The 22,296-nt window shown below is 43.0% G+C and overlaps 1 protein-coding gene across 3 annotated transcripts in view; it reads right to left on the bottom strand.

The window, feature by feature from the left end:
- The window catches only part of Galphas (G protein alpha s subunit), a 199,699-nt gene that overhangs the window by 132,066 nt on the left and 45,337 nt on the right, over positions 1-22,296 (bottom strand). For all 3 annotated transcript variants that reach the window (XM_070530671.1, XM_070530669.1, XM_070530670.1), the window contains exons 6-8: positions 21,321-21,375; positions 21,191-21,264; positions 10,571-10,750 (exon numbers count right to left, since the gene is read on the bottom strand). In XM_070530671.1, the coding sequence (XP_070386772.1) occupies positions 10,571-10,750; positions 21,191-21,264; positions 21,321-21,375 (309 nt within the window). The remainder of the gene's footprint in view (positions 1-10,570; positions 10,751-21,190; positions 21,265-21,320; positions 21,376-22,296) is intronic.

Genomic DNA, 22,296 nt, shown 5'->3' with positions numbered 1-22,296 from the left:
TGTTATGGTGCTAAATCCACGTCTGAATCCATGCTGTACATTAGAGAGAATGTTGTTTGATTCAAGAAATTCCATAATGTGTTCGTATACTATATGCTATAGTATTTTGCACGAATATGGTGTTAAAGATGTTGGCCAGTAGTTAGAAAGATGCTGCTTACTACCCGACTTATGCAACGGAAGCACCTTAGCTATCTTCCACGATGAAGGTACTATGCTGGAAGTTAGTGATTTATTGAAAATGAGAGTAAGGTATCGTTGAGGTCCAAAAGCCATACCGAACAAGAAACAAATTCGGGATTCCATCAGGCCAATCACTTTTCTTTGTATCAAGATTTATTATGAGGTTTAAGACACCTTCTGCGCTAAGATATAATTAATGGGGCAAGTTGGATTAATGTTTGAAAAAGGAGGAACAATATGAATATCGCAAGTAAAAATGGACTTAAATTATGTGTTGAAGGCGTTGGAGATGAATATTGAATCACTAGTCATTTCGTTGTTCACACATAATGATGTACAAGAGCTATCACGAGGAAAAATGGATCCCCTGAACTTATGCGGGTTACTTTTCAACAAAAGCGGTAGTTGCATGCTATAAAAAGAGTCTTTAGCTGATTTGGTTTTTGTACGAAGATCCTCCTTCGCCTTAGCAAACTTAGCAGTGTGTAATGGGAGTCCTTCAATCGTCTAAGCCTGCGAACATGACGTGAAAGATTTATATCTCTGTTCATCAAAGGGATTTTAGTATTTTTCTTTTTTGTTTTGATGGGAATGAAGTGTTCAATACATGACATGACAATATCTTCCAAAATATGTCACGAGAACATTCACGTCACTTGATACACTGAGTGTTTCAAAAGTGTCGAAGCCATCAGCCAATGTATCCATACTAGAGGTGTTGCCAGAGTGATTGAAATCGTGAAATGTAGTAAGAACGAAGGATGGTTTAAGAAGAACGCACGGAAGGGAAACAAAAACAACCTCATGATCAGAAATGCCTTCTACCACTTCACAAGTGTAATCATTCGCAGCAAGGTTCAAACTAAGAAAGACCAAGTCCAAAAGAGCATTCTGCCTGGTAGGCTCGCATACGAGCTGAGTAAGCCCCGAATTCAGGCTAAAATTTAGAAGTTCTTTATCGAAAGTGGCATCATGACCGCATGTCGATAGAGAGGGCCAATGAATGCCCGGTGCATTGAAATCATCGAGACAAATAAAGTTGGGAGGACCTAGGTTGTGCATGTGCATGAACGTTTCGATTGCTTGAAGCAAGTCCACCGTTGTTCCTGGGGAGGGGGGCGATAGAAAGCGCCGACTATAAAATGCATTTTTTCCAAGCAAAGTTTGCACCAGGCTGATTCCGTATGAAAAAAATAAAAAAACAACTTAATCCAATTTGAATATAAAGGAGTAGTGTTCATGTTATTCAAAAAGGGAATAGAAGGGACGGGTTAGTAAAATGCACAGCAAATAAAATGTCTTCGAAAAAAATTGCAAATCGAGTCGGACATTCTCAAATACGAATAAAAAACGAGATGCATACAATAGCAAATATTTTCGAATATGAGCAATTATTATCAACTGATAGCAAGCTCACTGGTACGAGGCCCAAACTTTGTCACAATTGAGATTCTCTCTCAACAGCTCGTAAGTCAACCTCAACTGTCCTGACATACTCTCAGCTCGCGCACGAAGCCTCAGTGTTGTGTTTCACTGCTTTAAAGAGTTTAATTTGGTTTGGATGAGGGACACTTGCATCTCAGCATCAGCCAACACTGTTTTTTTCGAGCTCAAGCTCCTTAAAAACGGCGGCAGCAGTCTTCCTTCTCTGTTCATTCCTCAATGCGTAGATCCTTTCTGTTCTTGTACTCCTTCCGCCACTCGTTCACCCCACGGACCACTTGAAGCATCTTCTTGGTCAGTTGCACAGTCCACGTCCGAGTTTTCGAACTCCTTAGGGGCCGCGAAAATATCCGAACAATCGGACAGTTGGAAAAAAGTAAATGCATGTCATTTACTGCCCTTAAGGGCTCAAACCGCCACAGGCACATTCGAAAATGCTCCAAAGGCCTGTCGGTACACGTATTAGGCATATCGGTGCTCGTACTGTGACAGGGAATACCGGGTGCATGTGCGTATAATTAAGGAATACGTACTGTGTCACGTGGCAATAGCCTCTTCCCACGCTTGTTATGCTTGACTGTGATACTTTTGTGTATGCTTCACCACGTAACATTTTTGTATGGAGACGAAGCTGACTTTCGGGAACCAGCATTATACAACGCATCGTGCTTTCCAAGCTTCTAAGCCAATCGCGAGGACCACAAAGGCGGAGTCCAGGCCATTGCTGAGAGCAGCGAATTCTTTCAATGAAAAACATGGCACTCAACGGCAAGAAGCTTAATAGCGAACGTCGAAGCAGCTAGGTCTACCGTTGCCGCAGTGGTGGCTACGGCTGCCAGCGGATCTGCATGTGAGAGCGCCGGTTCGAGGCGACAAGGTAATCAAAACAGCAGCGGTGGTGGCTTTGATTAATGCCCTTTTGGACCTGCAGTCATGGAAAAAAGCCCGTAAAATAGGACGGCGAAGGGTTCTTGCGTCCGAAATTTCAGACTTTCTGATACATTGACTATGGCGTACGTGGTGGTGCCGCGAAGCCATCCAAATTATCGGGAATCCGGAAACTCGGTCGTTGACTGTACACTGGAAACACCTCCAGCCGACGACAGGACGTCAAAGACGATTCATTACGATTCCTGTTTGTTACTAGAGCCAGCATTACCGCGACTTTCACCCTTTCAACAAGATTACCGGTAATTTTCCCTGATAGAGGCACAAATTCCCTTAGTTTTCCTTGAGTTTTTCAAGACTACTCAAAATCCCTGAGAATTCCCGATTTTCCCGGCCGGTAGACACCCTGAAATTTCTTGTATGTTAGTTTTATACATTGAACTGATAAAAAACGGGCATATTATTCAGGAGTGTTTCAGAATCGGGGCAAAAAGTGCCGATCAATCAGCGGTGTCTCTCGGCGTCTTTTCTTCCTCTTGCTTAATTTGACCCCCCGAATAATTCAACCAACTTCAGCGGTCCCATCAGGATCGAATTAATGGAAGTCGACTGGGCTCACTTCTTCCCTTGTAATTTGGCAAAACAGGCCTGGCCTCAACAAGCCAACAGCTAGGTATTGTAAGCAGCAGAGTAGCAATCACGGCCAGAGGCTTGTTTCCTTAAAAAGAGGCTGTGATAACTACAAATCTGCCTGCAAAACATACCATGGAGCAAAAATTAAGCAAACATGCAACAAGCCCCAGTGATGTCAGTGAATTTGCGAGTACATAACAATGAAGCATGCCTGTAGCAAACAAATGGATGCAAGCTTACAGGCTGAAATTGCTAACGATGTCCTATTCAAGTAAACATGTGATGGTGATTTCTGCAGTTACCTGCTTGTAACTGAACCTAAAAAACAGCTGCCTTTGAAGTTAATGCTGGGAGGCATATCAACTGTCAATAACTTGTATTAATTACAACAAAGCCATTCTAGATAAATGAAAATATCCAACATTCCCAAGCTGAATAGACATTAATGCTAAAGCTGGCAAAGTGCTGGGTACAGCAACACAAATTCTATAGCCAGTAAATTTGAATTCTATGTAGGAGCATACAGGCACCACTTCCTCGTGGCATTTATGAGAATTAAGGACAACCATAAATCAGTGGCTCTAGGACTGCCAGCAGGATGCGGTGGAGAGGAGTAAAGTCATCAAAGAGGAGTCATCAGTGAAGGCCCGCAGGTAGCAATAGCTACTATCATCTTCACAAATGTCCTTACAGAGAAGTATCTGCCCTTTGATACTTTGGCTGCCATCAGTTCATTAGCAGATTTAAATGAGACTCTCAAGTGGCTGTGTAACACCCCAACAATCAGCAAAAAAAAAAAAGACAAGTGAAGTGACGGGGAGGCCAATGCACTGCATGTAAGATTTCCAGTGGCAATAATTTTAAAAAATGGAACTAAGGTCTGTCACATCACTAAGAAGGTAGTGATGAGACATGATAGGGCTAGGTTTCCAGAGAAAACTTGTAGTGTGTGAATTTCTATTAGCAAAGGTTGATGGCACAGACCATAAAAGAAAGTGTGTGGTGAAGCATCGTGGCAGAATGGCTCTACATGGAAATGAGGCTGGACACGATTCAGGTGGCAACCATTTCATCAGCCAGATGAAGCACTGTTCATGACCACTGTAGGGCCATGAGGTATCCTCAGGAAACCATCTTTGTGACCCTGTGGGAGGCAGTGCGAAGAGGTAGTTGCTGTAGCCACAGTTTATTTAGGCCGGCCAGCCATGGTGCCGCAAGATCTCTAGAGCAGTCGATATCGCAGCCGCTTAGGTTAAGCATGCCACCGTGTTTGTTCTCTTCTCGTACTACATGCCAGTGAGCCATCTTCCCCGGCTCTGGAGGCGATAGTTGCGCCGCTACAGGGCCCCCCTCCAAGTGCGAAGCACAATTTAAACATGTTACGAGTGCAGTTACGGACACAGTTACGGCCATTGTAAATGCGACAAGAGCCATCCCCAAGTTTGCTGATGCTGGAACCCTAGAAGAGTGGTTCGACGGATAGCTGGGTTGTGCTGCTACCGAGCACGAAAGGCACCAAGAACAGCCACAAAGAGAAAAGCAGAGCAAAGGTGAGGGCTGCCCAGAGGATACAGAACTGGATGCATAATTTCACATCCTGCGGCGTCTACGCTTCCTTACAATCTCGTAGCCAGAACTACTGGTCGAGAACTGCTGGTCAAAATTTGGGGAAAAAAATTCCATTGGAGAAGCAATCGCGTCCAGAGCCCCAATGCCGCATGCGTGGATCAGCTAATTTTCACACACTACACACTTTCATGTGCCCCTACTGGATGGCAAGAGCTGGGTGTTGACCTCTGATGCAATGGTACATTCGGGGATCCGGGGCGTGCAGTAGCTGCCAGCTGCACCGACACCATTTAAACCAAAAGGTTTGGTCCCGTGTAAGGGCCGCACCTGACCAAATTGTGAAAGTGCCACCCTCACCTGAGTATATACAGAATCAATACCTTCAACAAAGCATAAAAAGTTGGACATCAGAACCTTATCTCATTATTTAAAGACATGCAGGCAGCAGATTTCCAACTGGTGCCTTGCACCATAGATGACTGAATATCACGGGAGACTGGTGTACCATGTGTGGTTGGCAAACTTTTTTCTATATATCATAACTACGCAATAAACTCACTCTTGTAGTTGGTCAGTAACAATTCACATTTTTCCCCCTAACACAATGATCATATGCGCAAGTCAGCACTGCAAGTAGTGGCCTAGTTCTAAATTACACCGATGATAACACTGATGATGATACTCAACAACAGATGCTAGATGTTCTCCAGCGCTACCTAGCACCATCTGCTCCTGATGTTTTGTTTGCTTGATTAGGCCACAAGGTCCTGTTAACATGTATGTGGAGTTAACCCTTTATTGACGGGTGTTGCTTACAGGCAACACGGCAGAATTTTTTGTTTCTTGCAGACTTTCGGTACTGAGTATGAAGTTCCTGCTAAATGTATTTGGAAAACACTGAATGACAGGCAACAAAAGTCATTTGTTGGTTCAGAGCAGGAATACAGGAAGAGACAGACCAATGCAAGATACCCAGCAGTAGTGGTGTCCCACAAACATGACGTAAAGCAAATTGAACATACACCTGTGGTTCATATACCATGAGAGCTGTCTGTAGAAATGACAAACAAAGCCTTATGTGCCTTCGGGTGAAGCCCACTTTCAGTTTTCTGCCCAGGGTGGGTTTCCCCCTTACTGCTGGAAAAATTTACATAAAATATATTTTTCTTTTCACTGGTTATGCTTATTGTCAACGTGTTTCGCTTGCTTAGATTTTTTTAAATTTCTCTGCTTATTTACATGTACCATCATTAAACAGTTAATAGAGTGGCAGCACACACTGCAATGGGGCACTACACAAGCTACACAGCCAGCTCAAGGTCAAAGCTGTTCAGTATGCTTTTGAGAATGGCAACCATGCATCAGGAAGAAACCTTGGGCGTCAATTAAGTACGCATCTGCTAATAAAGGTGGCAGCATGAAAAGCTGAAAGCTACCAGCAAGATCCGCTGAACTTTACCCAGACCAAATACTGATTGCTAATTGCTCCAACATGCATGGCCACATGCTGGCCACGCAAGCAGGGTGCCTCCAACAAATTTTTATACCCTGTCGACATCTTGCCTTGCTTATGCGATGTACAGAAACGACACTTAATGACATTAAGTTAAACGACACTTAACGACACTCTGCACTGCTGCGAACATGGAACAATGCGATTCGCATTATTCAGTGGGATTGGCATGTTGGCTTGCCAACTGCAATTCCAACGTATGCCATGCCACAGGCTAAAACGTGTATGCCATGGACACTTTTCAGACACAGAGGGAACCGCCTGTGGATGCACATATATACTCTGTTACTACAGAGTCTAGCCTGTGCATCTAATCTCCCGCTCGATCGCCGAAAAGGGTGACAAATGCAAACATAAAAACAAGCATGCTGCCGACACACTAATTTTTTGACACAGAGGAGAACGCACGTGGATCCATACTCCCCTATTAGTCATCAGTCTAGTAAATGCATCTGATTTCCTGTTCATCATTGATAAAGTCTACGAGTGCAAATATATTAGTAGCGAGCTTCCCACGATGGCATGTCACCAGCCACTCCACCAGCCACACTATTTAGGCCACTAGGCCTAGCCAGCGCTGCTTCATTGTTAGTCAACAACCAATGTTGCAGTTTCATGCCAGTCAGCATGGCTGCAATATTGTTCACGCACGGTGCATGCCCGAAACAACAAGTGACGTCTGAAATTTCAGTTATTGCCATTATACATTCGTGCTAGAGGTAAGTGGCAGTGCCACAGAAATCATGCAGATTCGAAAAATTGGGCGTCTGAAAAATCTGTCAGCAACTGCATTTGACATTTTTGGTATCAGAATAGATACAAGGAACTTGCGGGAACTTGCTTCTCTATACCCCTTATAAAATATTCTCCACTATACCCCATATAGTGTCGGATCCTGCATTCTTTATTTTACTATAGCAACATAATACTCCATTGATATAAAGTATGGACAACCAAATTTTATATTTACTTCATTATATCAGTGTTTGTTATGTCAAGGTTCGACTGTATTTCAAAGAAAGGAATGAGTTGTATGAATTGTACTGTTTGTGCAAGTATTCACGTGCTGAAGAATAAACCATGTACAATAATGACATTAAATAGGGCCTTGTTTGGCTTCGGCAGGCACACTTCTGTATAATAATATTGACCTAATAAAAATACAGTCGATGTCTGATGTGTCAAGCTCCCTAGAGACCATGAAAACCAATACAAAAAAAAAATGAATGCATGCCCTTCAGTGTCTTTGAGGGCTCAGATCACCACAACCACATCATGAAAAGCTCTGAAGGCCTACCAATACACTTAGTAGGGATCTTGGTGCTAGTACTGCGACAAAAGAAGGCACATGCGCATGTCTAAGATTACAGGGGCCGCATTCTGAAACGATTCCCTTTGGGGATGCTATAGCCTCGCCGATAGTTCGCCGTCAAGTCTGCACCGATTGGTTGTTTTAACTAAATTGGATGAACTACGCCATCCGGTTTTACCCAACCAGCCAATCAGTGCGCACGTGATGGCGAACTAACGTCGAAGCGATAGTTTTGCTCAAGTGCATCATTTCGGAATACGGCCCCAGAATACATACTATGTCCCGTGACAGTGGCCCCTTCTCGTGCTTGGTATGCTTCACTGCAGTGCATAGCACATGCTTCATTGTGCAGCCATGCTGACTGGCACGAAACTGCAACATTGCTGACAGCAACAAATCCTTTCATAGAAAAACAGCAGCAAACAGTGGAGTGGGGGATTCTGTAAGTGTCCGTTTTGTCTGCACTTAAATTTCGGATGAACTGGGATGGGGCAGCACGCATCAGAAAGAAAGGTGGCCCCAGCCAATCAGCACCTCACCAGCAGACGAAATAGACATGTCCACTATGTAAACGCTTGCAGGATACCACCATAGCAGGAAGCTTGGTAAGCGCATGTTGAAGCAGCTAGGCTTAGCTTTGCAGAGCGCACAACAGTGCAAAATGACAACACGAACACACACGAAACATCATGTGGCCAAACTAATGGCTATGAGAGCGCGCAGTGGCTACGGCTGCCAGCACTGGCTTGGGGCTTCGAGATAAAGTGGTGGCACTGATGGCATCAATTAATGCCATTTGGACAGCGAAGGGTTTCAGCATTTGGAAGTTTATACATCCTTATACACTGTGCCAGGAATGCGGCCAAATTATCAGACATGCCCAAAAAATTAGTCATTGACTAATTATTATAGTAATTAGAATATCTCGCTTTATTGTCCCTTCAAAAAATAGTTCTAGGTCATTCTGAAGATATTACATCTGCAAAAAAAGTAAAGAAAACCCTGAAATCATTGACTTAAATTCAAAAGTGACTCCCAGTGCACATACATACACGCACACACACACACAAACACCACGCACACAAATAGGAGAAGTGAAGATAAGATTATGGAATTTTACGTGCCAAAACAACGATCTGATTATGAGACACACCGTTGTGGGGGTGTTTACACGGTTAAGTACACGGTGTTTTTGCAGTTCGCCCCCATCGAAATACGGCCGCCGTGGCCGGTATTTGATCCCGAGACGTCGTGCTTAGCAGCACCACACGTAGGCCACTAAGCAACAACAGTGGGTGAGAAGTGGTGAAGCGGGGAGGGACATCCGAAGGCAAGAGCCTAGTATAATGCACAGGGAACCATTAAACTACTGAAGGACCATGTTTTCTGGCAGAGCACAAACACTCAAATGGTGCCATTGATGTGGCAGGCAGTGCCCTGACATCACAAATGAATGTGATTCAATCAGTTATCAGTAGCGATAAACCTAGAAAAGGTGACCATAACAGCAAAACAGCAGCACAAAAGACACTAAAGCTGAGAGGGATGCACACAGCAAGTACAAAAAGAATTAAGTAGTTCTGACATAGCACACCAAACAATGCTCACAATTGTACCTGAAATATTAAAGAGGCTAGGCACATACTATTTAAAAGAAGCATCTACAGAAGGGTGTCAACAAAGAGAGAACTGGGATTTATTTTGGACTTTCTGACTGAATCCAACTAAATAGGTGATATTTATTAGCCCCCCCCCCTCCCTTTTTTTTTGTAATGCCTGAAAAGTGAACGGTACTGCAAATATAAAAAAAAAACTGTAGGATAGCACATGCTGGACATTGCCTAACAAGACTTAATAATGACGCTCGATTCAGCCAAGTTTTGCTGTTAACAAATTAGAGATTCCTTAAATTTTATTCCTGCAGCTTTAATAACTACGACATGAGTAGACAAAGACAAGTGTATTCATACACTGAAATTATTCTGCCTTTCATATATAATCATCTACACTTTTATTGTAATAATTCAGCCCCTTCTAATTGGTTGTCACAATTCTGTGACATACTAGCTCTGATCCCCAGTAAGAAAAGGTTGAATTCTAAAGTCATGTGTAACTTTCCAACAAAACATGTCAGCATGTCACCATCTCTTACTTGGAGCAAGGAAACAATGCTCCATAACAGGAATTCCCAACAAAAATGAACACTCGTGCTGCTGTATAGAGTCAGGTGCACAAATTAGTTATATAATGTCCACAATACCAATTGTTTTACAAGCTACCAGAAGATGTGACAAAATTCGCCTGCCATCAAGTCAAAAGTCATACAATAAGCAAACCTAAGAATATAAATGTATTTATTTCCATTTCATATCTTCTAATCTCTACGAATTTCACTATGCATACAATTCTTAATGTTTTAACCACACATACAAGCACTTAAGTGCACATACGTAATTAAATGCTTTCATAAAGGAATAAAAATTAATAGCAATCATAGGTTGACAAAAAATATTGTGCTTGCTGCTACATTATTTTTTTGTAACCATGCAATTTTTTGATCCACATCGTTGAAAAAATTATTCGCTTCATTCAGACAAACTTAGTTGCCTAAAGGCAGTTGAAGCTATGCACATCTTTGGAGACCTCTTTTCTCTGATGGTGACATGAACTTTCAATGGGGGTTCTTCATTTTTCTGGACAACTGATAGAAGAACAGCTGCAAGTACTTTGTTAAAAGGTGTGGACAAAATTATGCTTTCTGGCTGTGACATCTGAGCAATAATACAGCAGCAGGAAGTTAAAATTCTTTAATTATCTTAAATTGTTTTAATTCTTATGCAGTTAACTGCATGTTCTATTAAAAAATACCCTACTGAAATGCTGAGGTTCTTGTGTAAGCACCAAAAACATCGTAGCAATGGCGCACAATAGAAAATGCTTCGTTAGTCGTAATACTAACTTCTTTTGGTATGGCACCCATATTATGCACACAAAAAAAACTTGACATGCACTTGATTTTAATACCTTACCTGTTGTTCCAGATGCTCTTGAACAGATCAAGAGACTCCCTCAACCGGTTTTGATTGGGATCCTCTCGAAGCACCATATTATAGCTGCTGCAGGCGGTTACGAAGATGATGGCCGTCACGTCATTAAAACATTGGATCCACTTGCGCCTTTCGTCTCTTTGCCCACCCACGTCAAACATGCTGCATGCAAGAAAAAGCACAGCAGATTGCAGGTATTCAGACCTCTCTCTATAGAAATGACTAAAGACCATTGGGTGCAGCAAGTCTTGATGGTAGCAGTAATTCAGTGCTAAGCCCACATGTAAGGCATTAACCATCTACGAACAACAAGAACTTTTAAAATCAGGAAAAGGCAGGTGGTACAGTATCTAACAAGTCTATACTGCATAGCATTACAGTGTAAATGTATTTGTAAGGAGCTGGCAATGAGTTAAATAACTTTAACATTCAATACTTATACATGGTCAATCATAGAACGACAGAAAGCTGAGCTAGTTGGTAAGGATTCATTATGCAAACTAGAAGTGAGGCGTGCAGACAGGACACAAGAGTAGAGAAGTGGACAACACGAACGCCGACTATCAACTGAAGGGAGCACTGAGGCGAAAAATGAAAGAAGACACAAAACTCATCTGCGCATGCTCAGGAATGGTAACACCACGTGTCAATCGGGTACAATCGTGTTGTCCACTTCTCTACTCTTGTGTCCTGTCTGCACGCCTCACTTCTAGTTTGCATAATGGTCAATCAGCCTTGCATGAACAAAATTTTTATAAATATGTGAAGGTTCTAAGCGGTTTCCCTAAGCCAATTAGCGATTTTTTTTGTGTGTGTGCTGAACAAGCAACTGATGCAGAATAGGCAAAAGCGTCCCTAACGATGTTTGGAGGTTTTTGTGAACAGTATAAGAGACAACTTTTTTCTTAGAGAAGAGCACATATCATGGACCGTTTTATTAAGGCGCCACCATTTCGCAATCACAGCGCCATCTATCGTCCTGCGACATGCTGGTATGTGGGATCGCGCTGGAAGGTGCAGGGAAACATGCTGTTGATGACAAGTGGCAAGTTTTCATGCTTTTGCAAGAGGTGTCAACAAATTCTTTGGATAGGGAAACTTCTTAGCATGTCGTCATTAAGCTTTTAGCTCCTGTATAGCCGCAATATCTAATGGCGACGGGCTCAGAGGCGCTACGGCAGCTCTACCCACAATCGAAATAGGAGGCGAGTCGAGTGTGAACATTGCCGATACATAACGTTTACATGTAACGTGCTATCATTGTATGTCTAGCCTTGAACTCTATTAAAGTATCACTCAAGCGACAACAATCACAAGTGTCTCCATGAGTCATGCGGTGTGCCACACCAGCGTACATCAAAATCCAGGTAACTGCAAAGACCCAAGGAAACATGTCTTGCTAGCTTTCGTTATCCTAAAATTTTCATGGTACGATTTTCTAAACATTGTTTACATGGCACCTGGGCATCAAGCTTTACAAAATCAAGAACTGTAAAAAAACTCCATCGAAAGGGCTGTTAACATAGATAAAAAGCTTATGATAGAGGCCGCGAATATGCCACGATCAACCAGACCCACGCGATGCGTTGAAAGATGATGCGCTCTTAGGTCTTGAATGGTGCCTGTGCTTGCAAGTGCACCTCACCTACTCGAGAGAGCTGAAAAACGAGCTACTCTTTGCAACAGCAACTTTATTTTCTGAAGTAATACAGCGCACGATGAGTGGTGTCGACAGCTTGACGATGAGATTCGGAAGCACGGGAGGGCCCATGTGAACTAGGGCCAGCCGGCACACAGTAGGCACGGCTTTGGTTACAGAATGGAAAAGAACACACCTTCATTCCTTAGCCGGTACATACCATTTTCATAATACGTCCTCGGTCAACTTCCACCAAAACTTTGGTTGCCAAGCATGATAATCTTGTAACATGTTTGAACAGAATAACTTGAATATGTGCGAAAACTTCATTCATTCGCAATAATTGACAGTCTCAAATACGAACTTTTCTTACATATCACAGTTTGATAATGGGTGCCGTCCAGGTTTCTCGCACAGCCCTCACTGGGAACAAAACGTTCTGAACATACACGTGATGGCATCAAGCCCTTTCTGTTAATGCTGACAGCAATACAAAGTGGACACTTCTCTGCTATCGCAGCGGCGGTGTACACAAAGTCGCCGCGGCTGAAGATGCACTTTACACTTACTTCCGGAAGTTATTTTTGCAGCCGAATACAGCAGAGTGGTAGCCCATCGACCTTGAGTCATCTGACACAGCAGAAATCCTTGGGAGAACATGTTAGAATCGCACTGCTTCGCAATCAAACCGCTACCATTGCAAGCTACCACTGGGAGAAAATGGAATCCGCACATGCCAGTGCAAGGAGGAGAGCAGCATGGCAAGCTGGTTCCGAGGCTACATTCCTCCTCGCCGATAAAACAGTCTATATGTCACATCAAAATTTCACATCATGTATGCTATCAGTCCTAGTTAACTGAACATCACTAGTTTGATAAACACAACCGGATATTGTGGGTGCTTCTGCTAACCTGAACTTCTGATAAGGCCTCTTCCAATTGGTATTAATGAACTTGCAATAGAGCTCAGAAGCTGCAGGCCCAAAATTATAGTGCAAATGACTGACAACAATTGAGGATGAACCTTGACATAGCGTAAGGCTGTTTCCTCTCCAAGATGAGCTGAATTTTGATAAGACTAAGCTAAATTCAAGAGCGTAAACAAAAGCACGTCTTGAAATACACGATTGTGTGTTAACATGATAGGATAGCAACGTATAAGGCAGCAGCATTAAGCAACCCTACTGGGTACCAATATACTGCTGCTTCACCTATCATACAGCAGGCATTTGGGTCCGCATATCAACTAAATGCTAACGTGTTTGCAGAAAAAAAGTACAGCTACAATAATCGTCACAATAGAGGCAAACTCATCTATTTGATGTGCAGATACCTACTACTTGACGTACAATAATGCAAAGATAGTGGAGTAAAACTGCACTACTAGCTCAATGCATACGCTGACGTCTACGCTATGTACTGTGCTTGCCACAATCATTGTGATGGACATTTGCTTTGTCTGAACTGAATTGAATTCTGGGGTTTTATGTGCCAAAACCACGATTTGATTATGAGGCATGCTGCAGGGGACTCCAGATTAATTTTGACTACCTGGGGATCTTTAACGTGCCCCCAATGCACGGGGCACGGCCGTTCTTGCATTTTGCCCCCATCAAAATAAAGCCGCCGCAGCCGGGATTTCATCCCTCGACCTCATGCTTAGCAGCGCAACGCCACAGCCACTAAGCCACCACGGCGGGTTGCTTTGCTAGCCTGTTTCAATCCTATGTATACAGCTTCGGGCCTGTTGCACATTAATATTCATGTTCACAGACTGTGTCAGCAATGATGAGTCTCAAACTCAACGTATTCACTGAATACAAGAATTTACTCACTTTAAGAACACAGTGTAATCTTGAAGCAACACATACTACTCATAAATGCCAACCTTCAAGCATGCTATATTCAGAATGGGGACTCTTCACAAAGAGGCTTGCAAACATTATTTCACTTAATTTTTGTTTGTTATAATTAAGAGGGTTAGAATAGTACAATTTCTTCATCAAATCGAATGTGGATAGTTGAGACAAAAAAACTTTAAATATGTAATTGAATACCAAATTTGCTTGTTTGTTTGTTTGTTTGTTCGTTTGTTTGTTTGTTTCATTTATAGACAAAGTGAAATATACAGTGTGCCCCAGCTTTCACGCATCAAGTTAAAAAATAACAACGCCTGCTTCACGTGGATGAAACCAACTGTATGCTATTAGGCAACCTGAAGTGCTCAGTATTTTTGAATTGTTCATAATTATTCACCTAATTGTTTAAATGGTATACTTACAGCAGATATGCCAACACTATGTTTTAGAACAGAGAAGACAACTTCCAATTTCAACTGTTAGCGGCACGGGTACTTTTCGTGGCTCTTTTCTCAGGTCCTTTACTTTGGTAAGACCATGAAATTCCTGCTAGCAGCAAGCATCGCACCTGAGCACACACCATTTGTGGGAGCATAAGCAGACTGCCGAGGCCAAGTTCTAAAAAATTGCAGCACAAGCTATCAATTTGCTAGGCAAGGCAAGCCTGAACATGGGCATGAATGTAGCAGCCACCTCAAATAAATTCCCCATGTCATATTTATGACGAAAATGGTTCATCACACATGAGTGCTACAGAACAGCACTGCTGTGGCCCACAAGCAGGAAGCCAGGTAATCTTTTTAAAGGTTTTATAGGCTTTCTTTTGGACATGTAAAAAAGAGTCACGCAAGAGAGAGCACGCCAGAATTAATTGAAATTGATTTTCTTGAATGTCTTGTAAAACAGTGTTGACATATCTAACAAATATAAACATTAAAAAGTTATTAAATTAGTACAATGATGGAAGCGGCACTTGGTCTTTTGGAGCAGCTTTTGACGTAGAAAAAAATCGCAGTCCGCAACAGAAATTTGCGCTTTTAGAGCAGATAATTTTGCTCTTTGGAGCAAGGAAGCGATGCTTTGGAGGAGTAACTTATTGCTCTGGTGCAAAGAGGGCACTCTATAAAGGTTAGTACATTCTGCAACATTGCAGTCAACATGCATTAAACTAAATGCAGTAACTTTCAACTTGCTGCTCCATTTCTTTATTACTATATAAGATGAAGATAAAGGCAGATTCAAACCTAATTCACAGTTAATTCCGCATATCAATTAATAGTTTAATTCTTTCCCCCAAGCCGTCCTTGGCTCTGATATCCGTTTCATCTGTTAAAGCATTTCATCCACTAAAGAAGCTGAATATGTGCCGCCACTCAATTTTTTAATATGATGCGAGTGTCACATCCTTGCGCATCAATAATAATGCGCAAGGATGACCTCATGCACTTAAAGTTCATGCTAGTCACAGTGTATATAGTCCTCTAGGCTGTTCCACTCACAACGTCATGTCTGCCCCACTACAAGGCCCTGACGTCCTATCTGGTTGGTGCTCATGCAATATTATGAACGAATTGGGTTGCTCTATTATATCAACACTATACATCGCTACAATTGAAACTACCAGCTCAGCAAGTTGGTAGTTGATCAGAAACAACAAAGCAACGCAAATCCAGATGAAACAGAAAGAAGGACACTATAGTACTGTCCTCATGCGTACAGATGGAACATTTTCTGTGTTGTGCCCCTTGTGCATCTATATGTGTCTACTTTGTCCCGTTTGTGTGTCCCGTTTGTGTTGTCAGGTTATATGTGTCACTTCGTCTCGTTTGTATTGTATATGTGTCCCGTTTTCAAAATTTTTTAGCAATCTGCTTCTTCAGATTGTTAACAGCATACAGTTGATTTTATCTGCTTAGAAGGCTTCGAATAATAGCATAATAGAATGTGCATGATAGCTCGGAAAACCACTAAAATGCATGTGGAGTCCATTTGATAAAAAAGGGCTTTTTTAGATTTGATACATCTGTTTATGACTGAACATCTGATCAACTGAGGAGTTAGTAAATGATAAACAACTGCCTTTCATCATCGGGTGCACCGTGACCATACCAATGATGTCATGTCACATATGCGTGTTCATTGAAGGAGACAAGTGATACATTGCAGCACTACATTATTGTTTTAGAGGGATGTTAATATGGCGAGAGTAGCCAAAAATTCCTTGCCTAAATTGAGACAAAAAATTCATAAGCTGCTAAAAGCAAGACATTCTTCTGTAATTATTGAAAATTATTGTGCAGGAGCTGTCTGCTCCACGCTCCTGAACTGGTGCCTTTGCCCAACAAACTATGGCTGTCCTGCAGCAGAATCATTAAGAAAGTTGCCAGTTGATTACTTCTTCCTCCCTGTAAACTCCAATGAGTGTTGATATTCCTTAGGTTCAAACAGAAACATATATTCGACTAATTTAGGATAGTTAATTATCAAATACAAATGGAACAGCAGACTAGTATTCAACTCAAAACTCAAGATTTAACCCTTTGAGGGTAGATTTCTTTTGCCATATGCGACTGCCCAGGGTCGATTTTTTTTATTGCAGATCTCAATTCTTCTTAGGGACTTGTTTCGAAAAAAATTTACGGCAATTTTTTCTAGGGTGATGGTAAAGTGTGAAAAAAATATTTTGCATTGGTATATATGTACTCTTCATTCATGAATAACAACAATAAAAAAGGAAATAAACTTAGAAGAATTAAAAATTTGATGCATTTTTATATAGGGTACATAGTTCAAGGCCTTGAAAATGCGCACACGAGAATATTTCGCGAGACTCAAATGTTCCTGCTCTTACACTAATGTCTAATATGTACATCCATAGCGTAATCGAACTGCGTAGGTGCGCGCACTCAAGAAACTCTGCGATTGCGTGCCCTTCAAAAGAAGCACAACGTGTGACAAACTTCCGCTAATCTTCACCTTATCACCAACCAGAGGTAATTAGTTTTTGCGTGTAAAAAAAAAAAAGCAACGGAAACACATGCATGGTGGCATCCTTCCTATGCGCACCCCTGTGAGCACTAAACGAGCGAGAAAGAGGCAGTAGCCCTTTGAGCGATTAGTAACGATATAGCCATCAGTTTTGCAAGTGCAAGAAGCCGAAACTGCCCGCGGAACAAAACCAGAACCACCACCGCCGCCCGCGCGCGCACCAATGCACGAGCGGTAGTATATAGATGCGCAAAAGCAAACTAGCTCTAAAACAAACCATGAAACAAAAACAGAGAGGGAGGCGCGCGAGAAAAATTCCCTGCATTCCCACATAGTGGCAGCACACGACAGAAAAGAAAAAGTTAGGAAATTCGTGCTTTTTAAACGTACAGACGGCGCCGTAAATATACGGCATCGACCATTTTTTGGACTTGATCGCGGCGCCGTACATTTACGTCATTGACCTTCAAAGGGTTAAAATAACCATGCATCCCTAGTTACAATTGTATTCAGAATCTGAAGTCTTTGTTACATCAACACAGTGTGAAAGCACTTGGGAACGCAATACTTGGGAGCATGCACAGGAAAACCAATATCCAGCAGACGCAGCGAGTGGCACATTAGCTCACAGCATAATACCATACTGGCTGTTAGCACAACTGACACGCTGTGCCTCCTGCAGCTGTGGCAAGGTCCCTATACGCGGCGTGCACGCCGATGGCCGCGCCACTGGTGGCGGCCTTGCGCAGAACGCACGGGAGAGGAGCGAGCCGCGCGCCGTAGCACGCCGTAGTTTGTTGCGTCGCCGATAGTGCTTCTCCGTCTTATTTGTGTTTTCAGAGCAAAATAGGCAACACCCTTCGCATGTGTGGGATGGCCGAAGCTTCCGAAGAATGTTGAAGAAGAATTGTTGCAGGGTGGGAGGCTCAAATACCGGCGAAAACGTGCCGGCGATACGGTTCTAATTATTCCCCGCAAAGCCTCATCAGCAGGAGCAACGGTGGCAATGGATCATCGCTTCGGCGCGAAATTTCTTGTTCTCATCCTTTCCTTTGTCGCTTCGGTGTTTTTTTCTTTTTTATTATTATTATTTTTTTACTCAATTGTAGTTAGACGCGTAAGCGACGAAGTTCGTCTGCAGTGCAACATGCGGTTTAAAGGCATTTCGCTAAAGTTCGGAATGCCGTTTGCCGCTTATATTGTTTTCCGCTTCTTTACCGCGTTGGGCTAGCTAGGCAGCACGACTGCATGAGCGCATTGTGTTGTATGTTAAAGCTACAGAAGTTTGCAAGAACTGAAATTGTTAGTTTTATGTGGCCCGGTAAATCCTCGCACCAGCTGTCACGCACTTCATGTTTTTACATCTATTTTATGCGTGGTTTCGCACATGTTTAACTATTGCTAGTTGCTTCATGCATAACTCTTGATTCTTTTGAGCTGCGAGGTTTTCACCCTGCCTCGTTTGTAAAGGGTATAAATCACGCTGTGTCTTATCGGAATGACACCAAGCAAGTGCTTCTTTAACAGCTTTATTCATTTCGCCCGAGGGCATCTTAGATATTGTGGTTTTTGGGGAAATGTGTTTAGAAAATAGGCAGCTCAGGGCAAGATTGGCTAATAGATGCTGCATATGGTATTTTTGTTCAATTTTTCGCTGAATAGTTCGCGTCACGTTTGGTAAGTCATCACACCTTGATGCTGTCAGAGCAGACTTAACACGCCAAGTGATTTGTTTGTTTCACAACGTAGTCGCTTCTTGCAAGTGAATTTTGTACTCAACTGAATTATTTCTTATTATGCTTACGCCGCATAGGACTAAACCCGGCCTTGCCGCCAGCGCTGGATCTAATTGGACTGGCGCTGCTCTGCCTTTAAATTATATCATGTGGCACCTCTCTCTAGTAACATTTCAAAAAAGTACTGCAAAGTTAGTCAGACTATAGCTTTGTACGTTTCCAAGAAGCTCCCTTGGGAATTTAAAATTGCAAAAACTGCAGCGCAAACGGCAGTTCATCGGCTGTACAGCGCTAACACGCACTTTCATTAACCCGTGCGTTTGGTGGCTTCGTTGACTATAGTGCACGCGTTTCTATCAATAAATTCGCAATTATTCTTCTTCAAGCGACTTCCACTACACTTATTCGGCGGCGTCACATGTATTCATCGGCAGAAAAATCACAATGGCATGTGCAGACATCGCAGCGTGCGGATCTGTTATCGAAATCTGCACTAACGACGGGTGCTTATTATTGAGCTACAGAAGCAGCATTACGGCAAGGGTAGAATTTTAAAAAAAACACGGTCGAGACATCGCATTAGTCAACAAAATTTGTCGGCTAGTTTACATGACCTCAACTTCATGTAAATGGTCTTCATGGCGTTTGTCTGCGGGACGCACCTGGCGCGTATGTGGACCATGTTACCCCAAACACTGGTAACATTTGTTCATACCCGCTCCCACAGACGTCTGCGCCTTCCCTACAGCTGTCACCGAAGAAGAAGCAGTCTGGCGCCCGAACAAAGGACAAATCGCAGCCGCGAACTTCAGTCACCCTTGCTGCAAAGCGTTGTCGTCTGCTACTGCTCCCGCGCGTATTGTTGGAAGCGCCCGCTAGGTGGCTATCAGTGGCGCCTCTATAGGCGGTGCACGCGGCCTATAAAGAACTAATACACAAGGGCTATTCTCCTCAATTTAATAGGAAATGTCACCAAATTCTATTTTTCGTGTAGCATACACTAGAAAAAATGTCAATGCCAAAGTACATTTGAAAACATATAAAAAATTTACATTCAATGGTAACTCGATATGCTGTAGAAGAATGTTACTGTCAATCGTACAGATTTCTTTTGAACTGTTCAAATGGCTGCCACTTGGCAAGTCATACCTTCCAGCCATCATCCCTGTCAACAAGTATAACTTGGGTGCTGATGCATCTCAAAAAAATTACTGGCTCTCCCATAATCGAGAGCAGATGTAAGCATGAAATGGCAACTGGCAAATCAGACTGGTTGGAGATGATACTAGCCACAATCTTAAAATGAGTGTAGTGCATGTTTGCAATGGCACACCACACCATGCCATACTGTGCACTGGTCCGTATGGACACTGCCCAGCTAGGAGGAGAAAACCAGGTGAAGGCGGCACGACAGGCAGCGAAAAACACCAGGGAGATAGAGTGCACTGCCCAGCTAGAACAAGAATGAATTTAATTGTAGGGTTTTACGTGCCAAAATGATTTGATTATGAGGCGCGTCGTAATGGGAGACTCTTGATTAATTCTGACCACCGGGGGATCTTTTATGTGCCCCGAATGGACAGAACACAAGCTTTTTTGCATTTCGACGGAGGCGAAATGCAGCCACTGTGGCTGGCATTTGATCCTGTGACCTCGTGTTTAGCAGCGCAACACCATAACTGCTAAGCCACCGTGGCAGGTAGAAGGGCCTAAAAGAGGCGCCACGCAGTTTCGTGCCACCTTTGTTGTGGCACAAAACCCAGGCCATGGAACTCGCGGATCGCTGGCATTCAAACGAGCGCTCAGCGCCAAAAGATGACAATGAAGTGTACGGTGCCCTGTATGTGCCTTTTGAACATAACTATTGGAAATGACAAACAAAAATTCAGCGTCTAGAAGTCACAGCTTGAGTGATATTGTGAACTAACATAAGGAAAAACTCGGAAGGAATATTTTTTGTAGCTTCTTTGGGCGGTAACTAGTGTATGTAATGCAGCCCTGTACAAAGAATTTAGGACCAGAGACTGCATTTTTTAAAGTTTTGACTGGTTGCCCGGATGATCTCGTTTTGTTCTCACAACTCACCTGGATGTTTTCATTCGAGTGCCTGGATAACAACTCTTGCTTTTGGCAAAAAATCAATTGAAGGTCGCCGACAACAGTAGCTAAAGCATTAATTGCTTAAAAGGGTCATACTTGGGCTAGAACCTTCACATTAAATATCTCCACACTATGTCAAGTACAGAAGTTCTTATCAATAGTTACAGTGAAACATAATATAACATAACGACATATAGCAGTCTTACAGCAGTAATAACTACTACGAACTACTACTACGCAAACAACAGCAAGCTGCAATCAAAATTGGCGGCAAACTTACTGGAAGTTGACCTTGTCCACTTGAAATTTTGTCTCAAAAATTCCTGAGGTTAACACTCGGCACCGCAGAATGTCCTAGAAAATAAAATAAACTGGTTAGCAGCTCATCAAACTGACATACATAAACTTACCTGTTCATTTGGAGTATAATCTGGTTGCTTAATTGTAGCCACTCTGTCCAGAAAACTGCAGAAAAATTAAACTTAATGAATGCCAGTAACGGCACTGATTCGCTACAGCTCTGACCTGCCTAACAAGAGTAACTATAATGTAAGTAGGAATTACTACCAAGCATCAACAGGTTTCTTCAACTTATGAACTGTCAAAATATTTAGTAGCAATAACAGTTTATAATGAAGCAAAAGAATGGCATTTATGGGGACTAAACTACCACACAACCACAACTATGCAACACTATATTTTGAAGCTCTATTTTTCCAAATTTTTTAAAGGTAAACCACTAGCCCATATCTCCCACCACCCCCTTTTCAGGACAGAGGAGTGGCCCATAAACATTAGTACACATAGGCAAGAAACCAGTTCAGTTTTTAACAGCTGCAGATTTTAAAGCAGATGCAACAGTAAAATCTCATGCTGAAGCATGACAAACTGGCTTCATAAAACCGATATACAATTTATTATGGGCACCGATGGGTACGTTAGCTTAAAGGGTGTAGGGATGCGCGACTCTCGCGCGTCCTGTAATCCGGCTTCGACTCGCGACTCGCGCATCTCCTGTAATCCGGCTTCGCCGCGTGGCCTGGAGCCCGAGGCGGTCGGAGTGGTTGAGGCGCAGTACGAGAGATGGTGCGAGTGTTGCACTGCTAGCGCAGCCGACAGGCGGGGTTACTTGGGCGCCGAAAGAGAAGGCGCTTGCTCTTTCCCAGCGGATCAGCGAACAGCGTGGACGTCCCGCGCGCGCGCCCACCCATGCCTCTGCGAGTCCGCCTCGCGTGGCCGCCTTGGAACACGCCACCGTTCGCGTGACCGTACGCGCGAACGACCAGGCGTTGGGATCCAGCATGGGGCAAACATATTCGCTCGCTATCCGGTCGCGGTGAGTCAGACTTCTAGATTTGTCGCGCGCCCATCGGCATGTTTTGTGGA

The sequence above is a fragment of the Dermacentor albipictus genome, chromosome 1 (genome assembly GCF_038994185.2).
Source record: "Dermacentor albipictus isolate Rhodes 1998 colony chromosome 1, USDA_Dalb.pri_finalv2, whole genome shotgun sequence".
NCBI lineage: Eukaryota > Metazoa > Arthropoda > Arachnida > Ixodida > Ixodidae > Dermacentor > Dermacentor albipictus.
This window is presented reverse-complemented; position numbering and strand designations above follow the sequence as displayed.